Consider the following 17,692-nt stretch of genomic DNA (forward strand, 5'->3'; position numbering starts at 1 on the left):
GATTAGATTAATCAATCAACCACTGACTTCTAGAAATGGTGGCATCTCAGCAGCTACCCATTTGACTGGCAGGGGACTGGCCCAATGCACCTCGCAAACCCGGCCAGGCCCGCCCCAGCCGTCCCCCTTCTGACGAGGCCCGTCCCTTACGTGACTGCCTTGCTGCCATATAAGAGGGACCGCGCTCGGCCTCCAAGCAGTCGGCTCTCTGCTGGGCTTGGAGCCATAACCAGCTGTGCGCTCCTGCCTGCCTGCCTGCCTGCCTGCCTGCCTGCCTGCCTGCCTGTCTGAATGCCTGGCTGCCGGAGGACGACCTCACAGCTACAGCAGTGAACCTGTGGACACCTCCAGTTTCTCAGGCCTCTCTTCGTCGAAGAGTCTCCTAATTTTCTGATCTCCGGAGCCAGCTGTAGGAAGATCAGGTGTGTGTCTTGGTGTCCCTGAGGGGTGGATAGAGCTTGGATGGGTGCAGGTGGGGACAGAATCCTAATTTCCCTAGAAAGGCCATGTCCATCCCCCTGCCTTGTCACCCCCGTCTTCCTAAATCCGTTCTCTCTCGTTTTTCTCCCCAGCCCCTCCGGCAGATTGCTCATGGAGGAACCAAGGCCTTCCAAGCGGCTTCGCACCATGGCCCCTAATCAAGGTACATCAAACGCCCGACACTCTCTTTTGAATCTCGTTTTTTCCCCAATTCTTCCCCAATTGTTTAAATTCAAACTCAATCAAACACTCTCTGTTTCACCTTCTCATGGCCTGCCTCAACCTGGGCCGGTTGTTATAAGTCAGCTCCCAGCTTCCACGTCGTCTGGGAAACTCCTTTCCCTCTTTTCAATTGTATCCCATTTCCCAAATCTGAGATTTCTTGTTGTTGTTGTTGTTCTTGTTCTTGTTTTGTTTTGTGTAGTTTTGTTTTACTGTTTCTCTGTAGTGGAGCAAGTCCTCACGCTACATCTTGACCTGTAATAAACCAGTACTTCCACCTTGCTCTTTTCTGGAGGAATTGGAATTTTATGGCTATTGCCACATTGTTCTCCAAACCATTTCCCTTCCTACACTGAGTGTCCTAAATCTTTTAATCTTGTCTAGCTTCATAGATGCAAAAAAATAGAGCATCCATTGAAAGGAAATCATTTAAGATCTTGCTTATCTGAAACATCTTCATTCTACCCTCCCAGATTCTTCAGTGAAACTTTGGTTGGCTATGAAATTTTAGGTGGGAAATTCATTTCCCTTGAAATTTTGAAGTCACTTTCTGTTATGTTCTAGATTTGACTGCCGCTTTTGAGATGTCTGATTTTTGGGACGTGGAATCCTGGCCCTTTCCATGTCACCATTCCTTTCTCTTTCTCCCTCTCTCTAGAATCTTTTGGAATCTTCTGTCATCAGCACTCTGAAATTTTATGGTGATCTGTCTCAGTGACAATATACCTCTAATTTTCTTATACTTTATCCTTCTTTCCATCATTTTAGATTTTTGCTTTCTTCTCTGGGAGATCTTCTCCACTTCATTCTCAAATTTCCGTGGAGAGTTTTGTTTCTTCTCTCATAATTTTAGCATCAATGATCCCTATTTCCTCTGAGTATTTATTCCTAAAAGTATCCTATAACTGATTGATGGGTAAAATTCCTTCTATCTCTCTCTGCTCACACTCTGCTTCTCTTTTAGCCTCCGGTGGGCCTCCTAGAGAGCCAGGCTGCTCTGTTGTGGACCCTGAAGACTCCGTGGAAGCAGATGAGCCCGCACACCCAGCCCAACCCGCAAAACCCATTGCTTACGTGACACCCTTCAGATGGCAGCCCCCAGCTCCCACAGAGTCAGCTCGTCCGGCAGAGAGAGGCCGGCGCCGGGGAGGAAGCCGGCCGGCAGGGCGAGGCCGTGGCAGAGGCGGTGGGCCCCGCAGGGACGCTGGCCCGAGACGGGGGGCACAACGCTTGATGGGATCGGACGTGCACGTCCAACTGGACCACCATGGAGAGCCAGGCCACCAGGGGGAACCGGAAATCAGGGAGACCGCAGCCTTCTCTCTTTCTGAAACAGGTCATCTGCCTGGAACTGCGCAGGAAGGCCCTGGCCCCGACGTGGCGCCACCTGAGCTGGGGCTTCAGGAGCCGCCCCCCGCTTCTGAGCCTCAGGCTGTCGCCGGGCAGCCCACGTTGACCCTCTATCACTGCGTCGGGTTTAGGGCTCTGGGCGACCCAGCTGTTTTACAAGTCATTGAAACCCCCCACGGCACCTATGTGCAGGGGGTCCCAGTGTTCTTCACCGACATTGCATGCTGACCTCTATTTGCCACCCACGTTGTTCCCAGCCCCCCTTTCTCCCACCTGGACTTTCCCCCCAGCCCCAGTTCTGCTCCACTCCTCCCCTCCAAACCCAACCGGAGCCCTCACCTTGTGTAGTCAGAATGGAGTATCCACACCCTCCTCCCAGGATCCTGACAGTAGTCCGTCTGCTTCCAATGCCCCTCTTGTCTCTGCTTTGCACCTTCTGTCAAAGTTACACATGCACGGAGTCCCTCAATGCTTGTTCAAATAAGCCAGCGGCCCCCCTAATCTTCTTGTGCTCATAGTAAAAGCCAATTAGAGATGCTTGGAATGAAAAACAAAGTTGTTGGAATCCAAAGTTATGTTGATGGTTTGCATCACAGAATAGACAGGACTGAGGAACGAATCAGCAAAAACTAGGTGCTTAGGCAAGAGAGAGACGGACAGTGTGAAAGAACAGTCATCGTGAGGACCGGAGGTCATCTAACATGGAGCTCTCCCGAGAGAGCCAGAACATGTGTATGACAGCAAAATACAAAGAAATCATGGCCAATGGTTTCTCCCAATGGAAGAAATCTATGAATCCTGAGCAGGATACAAGAATAACACCCGTTGAGAGTGTGAAGTATGGTGAAGAGAACATCCCAAAAGCTGCCTGAGAGCTGAGACCTACAAGGAAAGCAGAAGTAGGGTGACCTTAGACTTTGCCTGCCAGCATGGATGACTATGGAAAGCAATGGTGCAATATCCTCCGAGCTTCCAGAGGGAAATCACTCTGAATCTAGTGTTCTATGAGCAATCAAAGAAATTGTTGGGGAGAGAAGGAGGCAGGCAGTTTCCGCTCAAGGTCACGGCCACATGAAGGGAGGAATGGCAGCCAGAAAAGGGAGGAAAAGGCAGAATCCTACTCAGACTGGACCCGAAGCCTGAGCTTCCCCTGAACTTAGACTACACAACTTATAACCTGCAAGCGGCTAAACCCCCTTTCTGTACAAGGCGATTGGAATGGAACTGTTATGCACAGTGAAAGTACAAGTCATGTTTTTCAGCCAGGAAAAAGCCAAACCAGACAACTTGGGAGAAGTGGGATGCAGCCACAGTCAGTAACCAGGGAAATTAGGAAACTGTATTATTAAGTCTAGATAAGTATGATTCTGGAAAAAAGATTGATGACCTAGAATTAAAATTCCAGAAGACATTGATATAGGCATGTGGGGCATGGGAAAATTCACAAGGAGCTAGAAGTTGCTAAAGTTCTTCTCTCATGCCTGGAGACGATATAGTGGCTGAATAGAAGAGCAATGAAACTCTAGACTCTGACACATTTTTAAGTCTCAATGTAGGTACCCGTTGGGAACCACTAAGAGAATTGGAATCAAAGAGATTGAGGAAAAAGGGGATCAAAGAAAATTTGATGAATCAAACAAAAGGTGTTAGGGGGGTTAGCAGAAACAAGGAGAGTGCATGACTCACTGAAACCGCTGAATAAGGAATCGGCAATTCCACGGCAGCATCCTTGGCTTCCTCCTGACTTTAAGGGGAATATTTTAAATGTTTCACCATTAACCAAGATGTTTGCTGCAAGTTTCTCATAGATGTTTAAGTTGAGGTAGTTCCCATCTTTTCAGAGTGACAAAAGGTGTATTACGAATTTTTGTATTTTGTGTTCTATTCAGTAGGCTTTTATTAGCTGATTTTCACTCGTTTGTAAATGTCCAAATAAAATAAAGATAACTTTTTACATCAAAGATTGTTTTCTTGTGCATTCAATCCTTTTAAATAAACCTTTCTCTTAAGACTTGCTTTATACTACAGTTCTTTTACTAAAATTTCACCAATCACAAATATAAAATGTGTTTACTAAAAGCAGAAAAAAAGGTAGAAAGATAGTGTCTACGGTCTCTGTTCTCCATTCATATTGCATCTCTCCCCATAATCACATAAGTTTACACCAACAAACACATACAAGAAGAGCATCGTTTGTGGCTCGAGTTTAAAAACACCTGGCATGCCATGTGCCAGGGGTCATGCTGAAGTGACTATAGGGTCCAGGCGGGTAACGCGGGTGTGGTCAGGACCAGCGCCTCTGTGGAGCACGTGCGTCTCCAAAGTAGGAACAGGTGACTTTGTGTTGAAGCGTGGCATGGATCACAATGAGCACTGTGCAGCGGGAGCTGCTTCTTGGCTTGCCTTTGGGGTCTGTCATCCTTAAGCCAGAAAGCACCCTCACAGTCATCCTACACACATGTGCCACTATCTTCTTGCTGTATATCTGTCTGAAAGATGCACAGGTTTTACACTATGCAGGTGACGGTCCGCTGATACGCCGCTTCCAGGATATTTCTACCACCGAAGTGCTTCATTAAACATCTGTACGTGGAGTAAGACAGGGTCTCATTCAGTCACCCAGGCTGGAGTGCAGTGGTGCAATCACAGCTGAGTGCAGCCTGAACCTCCTCAGCTCAGGTGATCCTCCCACATCAGCTTGCTAAGTAGCTCAGACTCCAGGCAGGCTCCAAGATCCCTTGGTAATTTCTCTTGCTTTATTTATTCATTCATTTATTGATTGATTTTCAAACAGAGTCTCACTCTTTCACCCAGGCTGGAGTGCAGTGAGTGGCTTCAGCTCACCGAGACCTCCATTCCCGGGGTTGAAGCGATCCTCATGCCTCAGCCTAATAAAAATAGAAAAATTAGCCAGGCATGGTGGTGGGCCACTATAGTCCCAGCTACTCAGGAGGCTGAGGCAGGAGAATCCTTTGAAGCCAGGAGGCGGAGGTTGCAGGAAGCCAAGATTGCCCCATTGCAGTGATCCGAGGTCATGCTATGGCACTGCAGCCTGAGTGACAAGAGGAAAAGTTTGTCTCAAATTGGAAAAAAAAAAAAGAAAAGAAAAAAAGAAAAAAAAAAGTTACCCAATAAGAAAGATAAAAGGGTTGAATGGAACCTTCATAAAAGAATCTATGGGTGTGGTCAGTGAGCACAGGAAACCCCAATAAGGATGAGAATAGGCAAATAAGCGTGGAGCATCCTGTGGTGCCAGGGAGAAAGGAGCAGCCCAAAACCAAACAAAACCAAAAGCTGCAGTGATGGGAGGTTGACAAAAGGACACAGAAGCCAACTAAAGGAGCTCCCGGTGGCCAAAGGTGGAAACTTTGAGTGACAAAGTAACTCACTAAATAATAAGTAATTGAATATTTAAGTTAAATATTTAACAAAATAATTAGTTCAATTATTAAATCATTCATCCCCTGAAGTATGGGATTATAAACCAAAGTATACAATAGACGTCCATAAGTCCATACTGATATAAATGAATGATTAAATAAATAAACACATGGGGAAGAATAGGCAAATCCTCCACCCAGGAGAACTCCAGATAATTTAGGTAGCTATTCCCCTGCAAGGAGATAAAGTATAACTTCCCTTTTTTAAAGTATAGGCTACAGGTAGTGACTTCCAAACAATACAGTAGAGAAAGAGTTGGGAAAATCACTTGATGGTGGAGAAACCTAATCAACACTGCCCCAGCCAGGTGACCAGGACTAATAGCAGCAGTGACAAGCCCTGCTGATGGTGCCTAGTCTAGACAGGATGGGATGGGAACGGCACTTTCCCTCTGCAATCTTCCTTACAAAAACATATAATTCCAGTCAGATCAGACGAACTTCAGGAGAGGACATCCTAAAATACATCTGACCAGTATTCAAAGTGTCAAGGTCAACAAAAACAAGGCCAGTGTGAGAAACTGTGGCAGCCAAGGGGAACCATGACTCATTGTAATGTGGTACCCTGGATGGGGTCTTGGGACAGAAAAGGTAAGTTACGACAACACATAGCAAAACCTAAACTCAACGAAAAACACAAACCAGAAGAATAATTAGCCGGGCATGGTGGCTTGCCCCTGTGGTCCCAGCTACTCGGGAGGTTGAGCGGGCAGGATCTCTTGAGCTCGGGAGTTCCAAACAAGCCTGGGCACACAGCGAAACCTCATCTCTCCAAAAAATACAGAAATTTTCCCGATGTGGTGGCGCGCACCTGTAGTCCAGCTACTGCGGAGGCTGAGACAGGAGAATCACTTGAACTCATTCTCCTGTCTCAGCCTCCCAAGTAGCCGCAGTGAGCCGAGAACGCGCCACTGCACTCCAGCCTGGGCTACAGAGCGAGGACCCGTCTCTCTAATAAACAAGAAGGCAAACCAACCAACTAACCCACTGTGGGTTCCCCTCCAGTGTCCTGGTGTCTTTCCTGCTGTCTTCCTCCGCCCGTGTGTGCACCCACAGCAATAAAAGACGGTGGTGTGTGCCTCACACGCATCTCCAGCCCCATCGCCGTCTCTCTCTGAGCTCGACTCGTTTTACAAAAGGCCGTTTGACAACCTCACCGGGCAACTCAAAAGCTCCTTCAACCCGATGTGCGCAAGCCAAGCTCCGCGTCTTCCCATTCAGAGCAGGTTCTTGGTCCACCTCCGTCTGAATGAACGGGCGGGCTACCAAGGCCGCAGTCTCTTCTCCAAGGGCTGTCCACACTGCGTCTCGCTTTCTCTTGTAAATTTCTCTCCCACCAGGGAACTTTCTCCTCCTCTACCTCCCTCAGTCTCAGTCTAATAGGACCCTGCGCCCAACCCCGAGGGCTGCAATAGCCTTCTTGCCTCTCCTGACTTATTCTGTGGACCCTGGGTTGGCTCTCCTTCACAGCCAGGCTGGTCGTTTTTGAAATGTGAACCCACTGCAGGACACCGTTCCATGGGTTTCCGCTGCCTTGGAACAAGACCAGCTCCTGCGCGGCCCCTGCCTCCACCTCGCACCACCTCTGGGCTTGGCCCTGGCCTCCCGTCCGTTCCCAGAACGTGCCGGACTCCCTTCCAGTCCGGGCCTCGGCACACTTTCTTCACTCCCCTGCCTCTCCCAACCCGGTTCAGGTCGACTCATTTCAAATTTTATGTATTCCACTTTTCAGCCCAAATATCCCGCCTTTGGATGCTTTCCTTGACCTCGCTCAGATGTAATCTAATCAAATCTTCCCATTAGCCACTTTCAGGGCACCACACCTCCCTTTTGCTGGCACTTAAAGGTCGCTCTGCAGTTTTTTCCTCAATGATTAGATTAATCAATCAACCACTGACTTCTAGAAATGGCGGCATCTCAGCAGGGCCCCATTTGACTGGCAGGGGACTGGCCCAATGCACCTCGCAAGCCCAGCCAGGCCCGCCCCAGCGGGCCCCCCACTGACGACGCCCTTCCCTTACATGATTGCCTTGCTGCCATATAAGAGGGACCGCGCTCGGCCTCCAGCAGTCGGCTCTCTGCTGGGCTCGGAGCCAGAACCAGCTGCGCGCTCCTGCCTGCCTGCCTGCCTCCCTGCCTGCCTCCCTGCCTGCCTGCCTGCCTGCCTGCCTGCCTGCCTGCCGGAGGACGACCTCAGAGCTACAGCGGTGAACCTGTGGACACCTCCAGCTCCTCAGGCCTCTCTTCGTCGAAGAGTCTCCTAATTTTCAGATCTCCGGAGCCAGCTGTAGGAAGATCAGGTGTGCGTCTTGGTGTCCCTGAGGGGTGGATAGAGCTTGGATGGGTGCAGGTGGGGACAGAATCCTAATTTCCCTAGAAAGGCCATGTCCACCCCCCTGCCTTGTCACCCCCGTCTTCCTAAATCCGTTCTCTCTCGTTTTTCTCCCCAGCCCCTCCGGCAGATTGCTCATGGAGGAACCAAGGCCTTCCAAGCGGCTTCGCACCATGGCCCCTAATCAAGGTACATCAAACGCCCGACACTCTCTTTTGAATCTCGTTTGTTCCCCAATTCTTCCCCAATTGTTTAAATTCAAACTCAAACAAGCACTCTCTGTTTCACCTTCTCATGGCCTGCCTCAACCTGGGCCGGTTGTTATAAGTCAGCTCCCAGCTTCCACGTCGTCTGGGAAATTCCCTTCCCTCTTTTCAATTGTATCCCATTTCCCAAATCTGAGATTTCTTGTTGTTGTTCTTGTTCTTGTTTTGTTTTGTGTAGTTTTGTTTTACTGTTTCTCTGTAGTGGAGCAAGTCCTCACGCTACATCTTGACCTGTAATAAACCAGTACTTCCACCATGTTCTTTTCTGGAGGAATTGGAATTTTATGGCTATTGCCACATTGTTCTCCAAACCATTTCCCTTCCTACACTGAGTGTCCTAAATCTTTTAATCTTGTCTAGCTTCATAGATGCAAAAAAATAGAGCATCCATTGAAAGGAAATCATTTAAGATCTTGCTTATCTGAAACATCTTCATTCTACCCTCCCAGATTCTTCAGTGAAACTTTGGTTGGCTATGAAATTTTAGGTGGGAAATTCATTTCCCTTGAAATTTTGAAGTCACTTTCTGTTATGTTCTAGATTTGACTGCCGCTTTTGAGATGTCTGATTTTTGGGACGTGGAATCCTGGCCCTTTCCATGTCACCATTCCTTTCTCTTTCTCCCTCTCTCTAGAATCTTTTGGAATCTTCTGTCATCAGCACTCTGAAATTTTATGGTGATCTGTCTCAGTGACAATATACCTCTAATTTTCTTATACTTTATCCTTCTTTCCATCATTTTAGATTTTTGCTTTCTTCTCTGGGAGATCTTCTCCACTTCATTCTCAAATTTCCGTGGAGAGTTTTGTTTCTTCTCTCATAATTTTAGCATCAATGATCCCTATTTCCTCTGAGTATTTATTCCTAAAAGTATCCTATAACTGATTGATGGGTAAAATTCCTTCTATCTCTCTCTGCTCACACTCTGCTTCTCTTTTAGCCTCCGGTGGGCCTCCTAGAGAGCCAGGCTGCTCTGTTGTGGACCCTGAAGACTCCGTGGAAGCAGATGAGCCCGCACAGCCAGCCCAACCCGCAAAACCCATTGCTTACGTGACACCCTTCAGATGGCAGCCCCCAGCTCCCACAGAGTCAGCTCGTCCGGCAGAGAGAGGCCGGCGCCGGGGAGGAAGCCGGCCTGCAGGGCGAGGCCGTGGCAGAGGCGGTGGGCACCGCAGGGACGCTGGCCCGCGACGGGGGGCACAACGCTTGATGGGATCGGACGTGCACGTCCAACTGGACCACCATGGAGAGCCAGGCCACCAGGGGTACCGGAAATCAGGGAGACCGCAGCCTTCTCTCTTTCTGAAACAGGTCATCTGCCTGGAACTGTGCAGGAAGGCCCTGGCCCCGACGTGGCGCCACCTGAGCTGTGGCTTCAGGAACCGCCCCCCGCTTCTGAGCCTCAGGCTGTCGCCGGGCAGCCCACGTTGACCCTCTATCACTGCGTCGGGTTTAGGGCTCTGGGCGACCCAGCTGTTTTACAAGTCATTGAAACCTCCCACGGCACCTATGTGCAGGGGGTCCCAGTGTTCTTCACCGACATTGCATGCTGACCTCTATTTGCCACCCACGTTGTTCCCAGCCCCCCTTTCTCCCACCTGGACTTTCCCCCCAGCCCCAGTTCTGCTCCACTCCTCCCCTCCAAACCCAACCGGAGCCCTCACCTTGTGTAGTCAGAATGGAGTATCCACACCCTCCTCCCAGGATCCTGACAGTAGTCCGTCTGCTTCCAATGCCCCTCTTGTCTCTGCTTTGCACCTTCTGTCAAAGTTACACATGCACGGAGTCCCTCAATGCTTGTTCAAATAAGCCAGCGGCCCCCCTAATCTTCTTGTGCTCATAGTAAAAGCCAATTAGAGATGCTTGGAATGAAAAACAAAGTTGTTGGAATCCAAAGTTATGTTGATGGTTTGCATCACAGAATAGACAGGACTGAGGAACGAATCAGCAAAAACTAGGTGCTTAGGCAAGAGAGAGACGGACAGTGTGAAAGAACAGTCATCGTGAGGACCGGAGGTCATCTAACATGGAGCTCTCCCGAGAGAGCCAGAACATGTGTATGACAGCAAAATACAAAGAAATCATGGCCAATGGTTTCTCCCAATGGAAGAAATCTATGAATCCTGAGCAGGATACAAGAATAACACCCGTTGAGAGTGTGAAGTATGGTGAAGAGAACATCCCAAAAGCTGCCTGAGAGCTGAGACCTACAAGGAAAGCAGAAGTAGGGTGACCTTAGACTTTGCCTGCCAGCATGGATGACTATGGAAAGCAATGGTGCAATATCCTCCGAGCTTCCAGAGGGAAATCACTCTGAATCTAGTGTTCTATGAGCAATCAAAGAAATTGTTGGGGAGAGAAGGAGGCAGGCAGTTTCCGCTCAAGGTCACGGCCACATGAAGGGAGGAATGGCAGCCAGAAAAGGGAGGAAAAGGCAGAATCCTACTCAGACTGGACCCGAAGCCTGAGCTTCCCCTGAACTTAGACTACACAACTTATAACCTGCAAGCGGCTAAACCCCCTTTCTGTACAAGGCGATTGGAATGGAACTGTTATGCACAGTGAAAGTACAAGTCATGTTTTTCAGCCAGGAAAAAGCCAAACCAGACAACTTGGGAGAAGTGGGATGCAGCCACAGTCAGTAACCAGGGAAATTAGGAAACTGTATTATTAAGTCTAGATAAGTATGATTCTGGAAAAAAGATTGATGACCTAGAATTAAAATTCCAGAAGACATTGATATAGGCATGTGGGGCATGGGAAAATTCACAAGGAGCTAGAAGTTGCTAAAGTTCTTCTCTCATGCCTGGAGACGATATAGTGGCTGAATAGAAGAGCAATGAAACTCTAGACTCTGACACATTTTTAAGTCTCAATGTAGGTACCCGTTGGGAACCACTAAGAGAATTGGAATCAAAGAGATTGAGGAAAAAGGGGATCAAAGAAAATTTGATGAATCAAACAAAAGGTGTTAGGGGGGTTAGCAGAAACAAGGAGAGTGCATGACTCACTGAAACCGCTGAATAAGGAATCGGCAATTCCACGGCAGCATCCTTGGCTTCCTCCTGACTTTAAGGGGAATATTTTAAATGTTTCACCATTAACCAAGATGTTTGCTGCAAGTTTCTCATAGATGTTTAAGTTGAGGTAGTTCCCATCTTTTCAGAGTGACAAAAGGTGTATTACGAATTTTTGTATTTTGTGTTCTATTCAGTAGGCTTTTATTAGCTGATTTTCACTCGTTTGTAAATGTCCAAATAAAATAAAGATAACTTTTTACATCAAAGATTGTTTTCTTGTGCATTCAATCCTTTTAAATAAACCTTTCTCTTAAGACTTGCTTTATACTACAGTTCTTTTACTAAAATTTCACCAATCACAAATATAAAATGTGTTTACTAAAAGCAGAAAAAAAGGTAGAAAGATAGTGTCTACGGTCTCTGTTCTCCATTCATATTGCATCTCTCCCCATAATCACATAAGTTTACACCAACAAACACATACAAGAAGAGCATCGTTTGTGGCTCGAGTTTAAAAACACCTGGCATGCCATGTGCCAGGGGTCATGCTGAAGTGACTATAGGGTCCAGGCGGGTAACGCGGGTGTGGTCAGGACCAGCGCCTCTGTGGAGCACGTGCGTCTCCAAAGTAGGAACAGGTGACTTTGTGTTGAAGCGTGGCATGGATCACAATGAGCACTGTGCAGCGGGAGCTGCTTCTTGGCTTGCCTTTGGGGTCTGTCATCCTTAAGCCAGAAAGCACCCTCACAGTCATCCTACACACATGTGCCACTATCTTCTTGCTGTATATCTGTCTGAAAGATGCACAGGTTTTACACTATGCAGGTGACGGTCCGCTGATACGCCGCTTCCAGGATATTTCTACCACCGAAGTGCTTCATTAAACATCTGTACGTGGAGTAAGACAGGGTCTCATTCAGTCACCCAGGCTGGAGTGCAGTGGTGCAATCACAGCTGAGTGCAGCCTGAACCTCCTCAGCTCAGGTGATCCTCCCACATCAGCTTGCTAAGTAGCTCAGACTCCAGGCAGGCTCCAAGATCCCTTGGTAATTTCTCTTGCTTTATTTATTCATTCATTTATTGATTGATTTTCAAACAGAGTCTCACTCTTTCACCCAGGCTGGAGTGCAGTGAGTGGCTTCAGCTCACTGAGACCTCCATTCCCGGGGTTGAAGCGATCCTCATGCCTCAGCCTAATAAAAATAGAAAAATTAGCCAGGCATGGTGGTGGGCCACTATAGTCCCAGCTACTCAGGAGGCTGAGGCAGGAGAATCCTTTGAAGCCAGGAGGCGGAGGTTGCAGGAAGCCAAGATTGCCCCATTGCAGTGATCCGAGGTCATGCTATGGCACTGCAGCCTGAGTGACAAGAGGAAAAGTTTGTCTCAAATTGGAAAAAAAAAAAAGAAAAGAAAAAAAGAAAAAAAAAAGTTACCCAATAAGAAAGATAAAAGGGTTGAATGGAACCTTCATAAAAGAATCTATGGGTGTGGTCAGTGAGCACAGGAAACCCCAATAAGGATGAGAATAGGCAAATAAGCGTGGAGCATCCTGTGGTGCCAGGGAGAAAGGAGCAGCCCAAAACCAAACAAAACCAAAAGCTGCAGTGATGGGAGGTTGACAAAAGGACACAGAAGCCAACTAAAGGAGCTCCCGGTGGCCAAAGGTGGAAACTTTGAGTGACAAAGTAACTCACTAAATAATAAGTAATTGAATATTTAAGTTAAATATTTAACAAAATAATTAGTTCAATTATTAAATCATTCATCCCCTGAAGTATGGGATTATAAACCAAAGTATACAATAGACGTCCATAAGTCCATACTGATATAAATGAATGATTAAATAAATAAACACATGGGGAAGAATAGGCAAATCCTCCACCCAGGAGAACTCCAGATAATTTAGGTAGCTATTCCCCTGCAAGGAGATAAAGTATAACTTCCCTTTTTTAAAGTATAGGCTACAGGTAGTGACTTCCAAACAATACAGTAGAGAAAGAGTTGGGAAAATCACTTGATGGTGGAGAAACCTAATCAACACTGCCCCAGCCAGGTGACCAGGACTAATAGCAGCAGTGACAAGCCCTGCTGATGGTGCCTAGTCTAGACAGGATGGGATGGGAACGGCACTTTCCCTCTGCAATCTTCCTTACAAAAACATATAATTCCAGTCAGATCAGACGAACTTCAGGAGAGGACATCCTAAAATACATCTGACCAGTATTCAAAGTGTCAAGGTCAACAAAAACAAGGCCAGTGTGAGAAACTGTGGCAGCCAAGGGGAACCATGACTCATTGTAATGTGGTACCCTGGATGGGGTCTTGGGACAGAAAAGGTAAGTTACGACAACACATAGCAAAACCTAAACTCAACGAAAAACACAAACCAGAAGAATAATTAGCCGGGCATGGTGGCTTGCCCCTGTGGTCCCAGCTACTCGGGAGGTTGAGCGGGCAGGATCTCTTGAGCTCGGGAGTTCCAAACAAGCCTGGGCACACAGCGAAACCTCATCTCTCCAAAAAATACAGAAATTTTCCCGATGTGGTGGCGCGCACCTGTAGTCCAGCTACTGCGGAGGCTGAGACAGGAGAATCACTTGAACTCATTCTCCTGTCTCAGCCTCCCAAGTAGCCGCAGTGAGCCGAGAACGCGCCACTGCACTCCAGCCTGGGCTACAGAGCGAGGACCCGTCTCTCTAATAAACAAGAAGGCAAACCAACCAACTAACCCACTGTGGGTTCCCCTCCAGTGTCCTGGTGTCTTTCCTGCTGTCTTCCTCCGCCCGTGTGTGCACCCACAGCAATAAAAGACGGTGGTGTGTGCCTCACACGCATCTCCAGCCCCATCGCCGTCTCTCTCTGAGCTCGACTCGTTTTACAAAAGGCCGTTTGACAACCTCACCGGGCAACTCAAAAGCTCCTTCAACCCGATGTGCGCAAGCCAAGCTCCGCGTCTTCCCATTCAGAGCAGGTTCTTGGTCCACCTCCGTCTGAATGAACGGGCGGGCTACCAAGGCCGCAGTCTCTTCTCCAAGGGCTGTCCACACTGCGTCTCGCTTTCTCTTGTAAATTTCTCTCCCACCAGGGAACTTTCTCCTCCTCTACCTCCCTCAGTCTCAGTCTAATAGGACCCTGCGCCCAACCCCGAGGGCTGCAATAGCCTTCTTGCCTCTCCTGACTTATTCTGTGGACCCTGGGTTGGCTCTCCTTCACAGCCAGGCTGGTCGTTTTTGAAATGTGAACCCACTGCAGGACACCGTTCCATGGGTTTCCGCTGCCTTGGAACAAGACCAGCTCCTGCGCGGCCCCTGCCTCCACCTCGCACCACCTCTGGGCTTGGCCCTGGCCTCCCGTCCGTTCCCAGAACGTGCCGGACTCCCTTCCAGTCCGGGCCTCGGCACACTTTCTTCACTCCCCTGCCTCTCCCAACCCGGTTCAGGTCGACTCATTTCAAATTTTATGTATTCCACTTTTCAGCCCAAATATCCCGCCTTTGGATGCTTTCCTTGACCTCGCTCAGATGTAATCTAATCAAATCTTCCCATTAGCCACTTTCAGGGCACCACACCTCCCTTTTGCTGGCACTTAAAGGTCGCTCTGCAGTTTTTTCCTCAATGATTAGATTAATCAATCAACCACTGACTTCTAGAAATGGCGGCATCTCAGCAGGGCCCCATTTGACTGGCAGGGGACTGGCCCAATGCACCTCGCAAGCCCAGCCAGGCCCGCCCCAGCGGGCCCCCCACTGACGACGCCCTTCCCTTACATGATTGCCTTGCTGCCATATAAGAGGGACCGCGCTCGGCCTCCAGCAGTCGGCTCTCTGCTGGGCTCGGAGCCAGAACCAGCTGCGCGCTCCTGCCTGCCTGCCTGCCTCCCTGCCTGCCTCCCTGCCTGCCTGCCTGCCTGCCTGCCTGCCTGCCTGCCTGCCTGCCTGCCTGCCGGCCTGCCTGCCTGCCGGAGGACGACCTCAGAGCTACAGCGGTGAACCTGTGGACACCTCCAGCTCCTCAGGCCTCTCTTCGTCGAAGAGTCTCCTAATTTTCAGATCTCCGGAGCCAGCTGTAGGAAGATCAGGTGTGCGTCTTGGTGTCCCTGAGGGGTGGATAGAGCTTGGATGGGTGCAGGTGGGGACAGAATCCTAATTTCCCTAGAAAGGCCATGTCCACCCCCCTGCCTTGTCACCCCCGTCTTCCTAAATCCGTTCTCTCTCGTTTTTCTCCCCAGCCCCTCCGGCAGATTGCTCATGGAGGAACCAAGGCCTTCCAAGCGGCTTCGCACCATGGCCCCTAATCAAGGTACATCAAACGCCCGACACTCTCTTTTGAATCTCGTTTGTTCCCCAATTCTTCCCCAATTGTTTAAATTCAAACTCAAACAAGCACTCTCTGTTTCACCTTCTCATGGCCTGCCTCAACCTGGGCCGGTTGTTATAAGTCAGCTCCCAGCTTCCACGTCGTCTGGGAAATTCCCTTCCCTCTTTTCAATTGTATCCCATTTCCCAAATCTGAGATTTCTTGTTGTTGTTCTTGTTCTTGTTTTGTTTTGTGTAGTTTTGTTTTACTGTTTCTCTGTAGTGGAGCAAGTCCTCACGCTACATCTTGACCTGTAATAAACCAGTACTTCCACCTTGTTCTTTTCTGGAGGAATTGGAATTTTATGGCTATTGCCACATTGTTCTCCAAACCATTTCCCTTCCTACACTGAGTGTCCTAAATCTTTTAATCTTGTCTAGCTTCATAGATGCAAAAAAATAGAGCATCCATTGAAAGGAAATCATTTAAGATCTTGCTTATCTGAAACATCTTCATTCTACCCTCCCAGATTCTTCAGTGAAACTTTGGTTGGCTATGAAATTTTAGGTGGGAAATTCATTTCCCTTGAAATTTTGAAGTCACTTTCTGTTATGTTCTAGATTTGACTGCCGCTTTTGAGATGTCTGATTTTTGGGACGTGGAATCCTGGCCCTTTCCATGTCACCATTCCTTTCTCTTTCTCCCTCTCTCTAGAATCTTTTGGAATCTTCTGTCATCAGCACTCTGAAATTTTATGGTGATCTGTCTCAGTGACAATATACCTCTAATTTTCTTATACTTTATCCTTCTTTCCATCATTTTAGATTTTTGCTTTCTTCTCTGGGAGATCTTCTCCACTTCATTCTCAAATTTCCGTGGAGAGTTTTGTTTCTTCTCTCATAATTTTAGCATCAATGATCCCTATTTCCTCTGAGTATTTATTCCTAAAAGTATCCTATAACTGATTGATGGGTAAAATTCCTTCTATCTCTCTCTGCTCACACTCTGCTTCTCTTTTAGCCTCCGGTGGGCCTCCTAGAGAGCCAGGCTGCTCTGTTGTGGACCCTGAAGACTCCGTGGAAGCAGATGAGCCCGCACACCCAGCCCAACCCGCAAAACCCATTGCTTACGTGACACCCTTCAGATGGCAGCCCCCAGCTCCCACAGAGTCAGCTCGTCCGGCAGAGAGAGGCCGGCGCCGGGGAGGAAGCCGGCCTGCAGGGCGAGGCCGTGGCAGAGGCGGTGGGCACCGCAGGGACGCTGGCCCGCGACGGGGGGCACAACGCTTGATGGGATCGGACGTGCACGTCCAACTGGACCACCATGGAGAGCCAGGCCACCAGGGGTACCGGAAATCAGGGAGACCGCAGCCTTCTCTCTTTCTGAAACAGGTCATCTGCCTGGAACTGTGCAGGAAGGCCCTGGCCCCGACGTGGCGCCACCTGAGCTGTGGCTTCAGGAACCGCCCCCCGCTTCTGAGCCTCAGGCTGTCGCCGGGCAGCCCACGTTGACCCTCTATCACTGCGTCGGGTTTAGGGCTCTGGGCGACCCAGCTGTTTTACAAGTCATTGAAACCCCCCACGGCACCTATGTGCAGGGGGTCCCAGTGTTCTTCACCGACATTGCATGCTGACCTCTATTTGCCACCCACGTTGTTCCCAGCCCCCCTTTCTCCCACCTGGACTTTCCCCCCAGCCCCAGTTCTGCTCCACTCCTCCCCTCCAAACCCAACCGGAGCCCTCACCTTGTGTAGTCAGAATGGAGTATCCACACCCTCCTCCCAGGATCCTGACAGTAGTCCGTCTGCTTCCAATGCCCCTCTTGTCTCTGCTTTGCACCTTCTGTCAAAGTTACACATGCACGGAGTCCCTCAATGCTTGTTCAAATAAGCCAGCGGCCCCCCTAATCTTCTTGTGCTCATAGTAAAAGCCAATTAGAGATGCTTGGAATGAAAAACAAAGTTGTTGGAATCCAAAGTTATGTTGATGGTTTGCATCACAGAATAGACAGGACTGAGGAACGAATCAGCAAAAACTAGGTGCTTAGGCAAGAGAGAGACGGACAGTGTGAAAGAACAGTCATCGTGAGGACCGGAGGTCATCTAACATGGAGCTCTCCCGAGAGAGCCAGAACATGTGTATGACAGCAAAATACAAAGAAATCATGGCCAATGGTTTCTCCCAATGGAAGAAATCTATGAATCCTGAGCAGGATACAAGAATAACACCCGTTGAGAGTGTGAAGTATGGTGAAGAGAACATCCCAAAAGCTGCCTGAGAGCTGAGAC

The 17,692-nt window shown here is 48.8% G+C and overlaps 1 protein-coding gene and 2 pseudogenes across 1 annotated transcript; all 3 read left to right on the top strand.

Moving 5' to 3' along the window:
• The first annotated feature begins 591 nt into the window (after window positions 1–591).
• LOC129011323 (proline-rich protein 20E-like) lies at window positions 592–2,300 on the top strand. The gene is made up of 2 exons (XM_054446169.2): window positions 592–643; window positions 1,667–2,300. The coding sequence occupies exons 1-2, from the start codon at window positions 592–594 to the stop codon at window positions 2,278–2,280; spliced, it is 666 nt and encodes a 221-aa protein (XP_054302144.1). The 3' UTR covers window positions 2,281–2,300.
• A 5,661-nt stretch (window positions 2,301–7,961) lies between these two features.
• LOC129011324 (proline-rich protein 20E-like) lies at window positions 7,962–9,643 on the top strand (annotated as a pseudogene).
• Window positions 9,644–15,356: 5,713 nt separating this feature from the next.
• LOC129011325 (proline-rich protein 20E-like) lies at window positions 15,357–17,038 on the top strand (annotated as a pseudogene).
• The last annotated feature ends 654 nt before the right edge of the window (window positions 17,039–17,692 follow it).

The sequence above is a fragment of the Pongo pygmaeus genome, chromosome 14 (assembly GCF_028885625.2).
Source record: "Pongo pygmaeus isolate AG05252 chromosome 14, NHGRI_mPonPyg2-v2.0_pri, whole genome shotgun sequence".
Taxonomy (NCBI): Eukaryota; Metazoa; Chordata; class Mammalia; order Primates; family Hominidae; genus Pongo; species Pongo pygmaeus.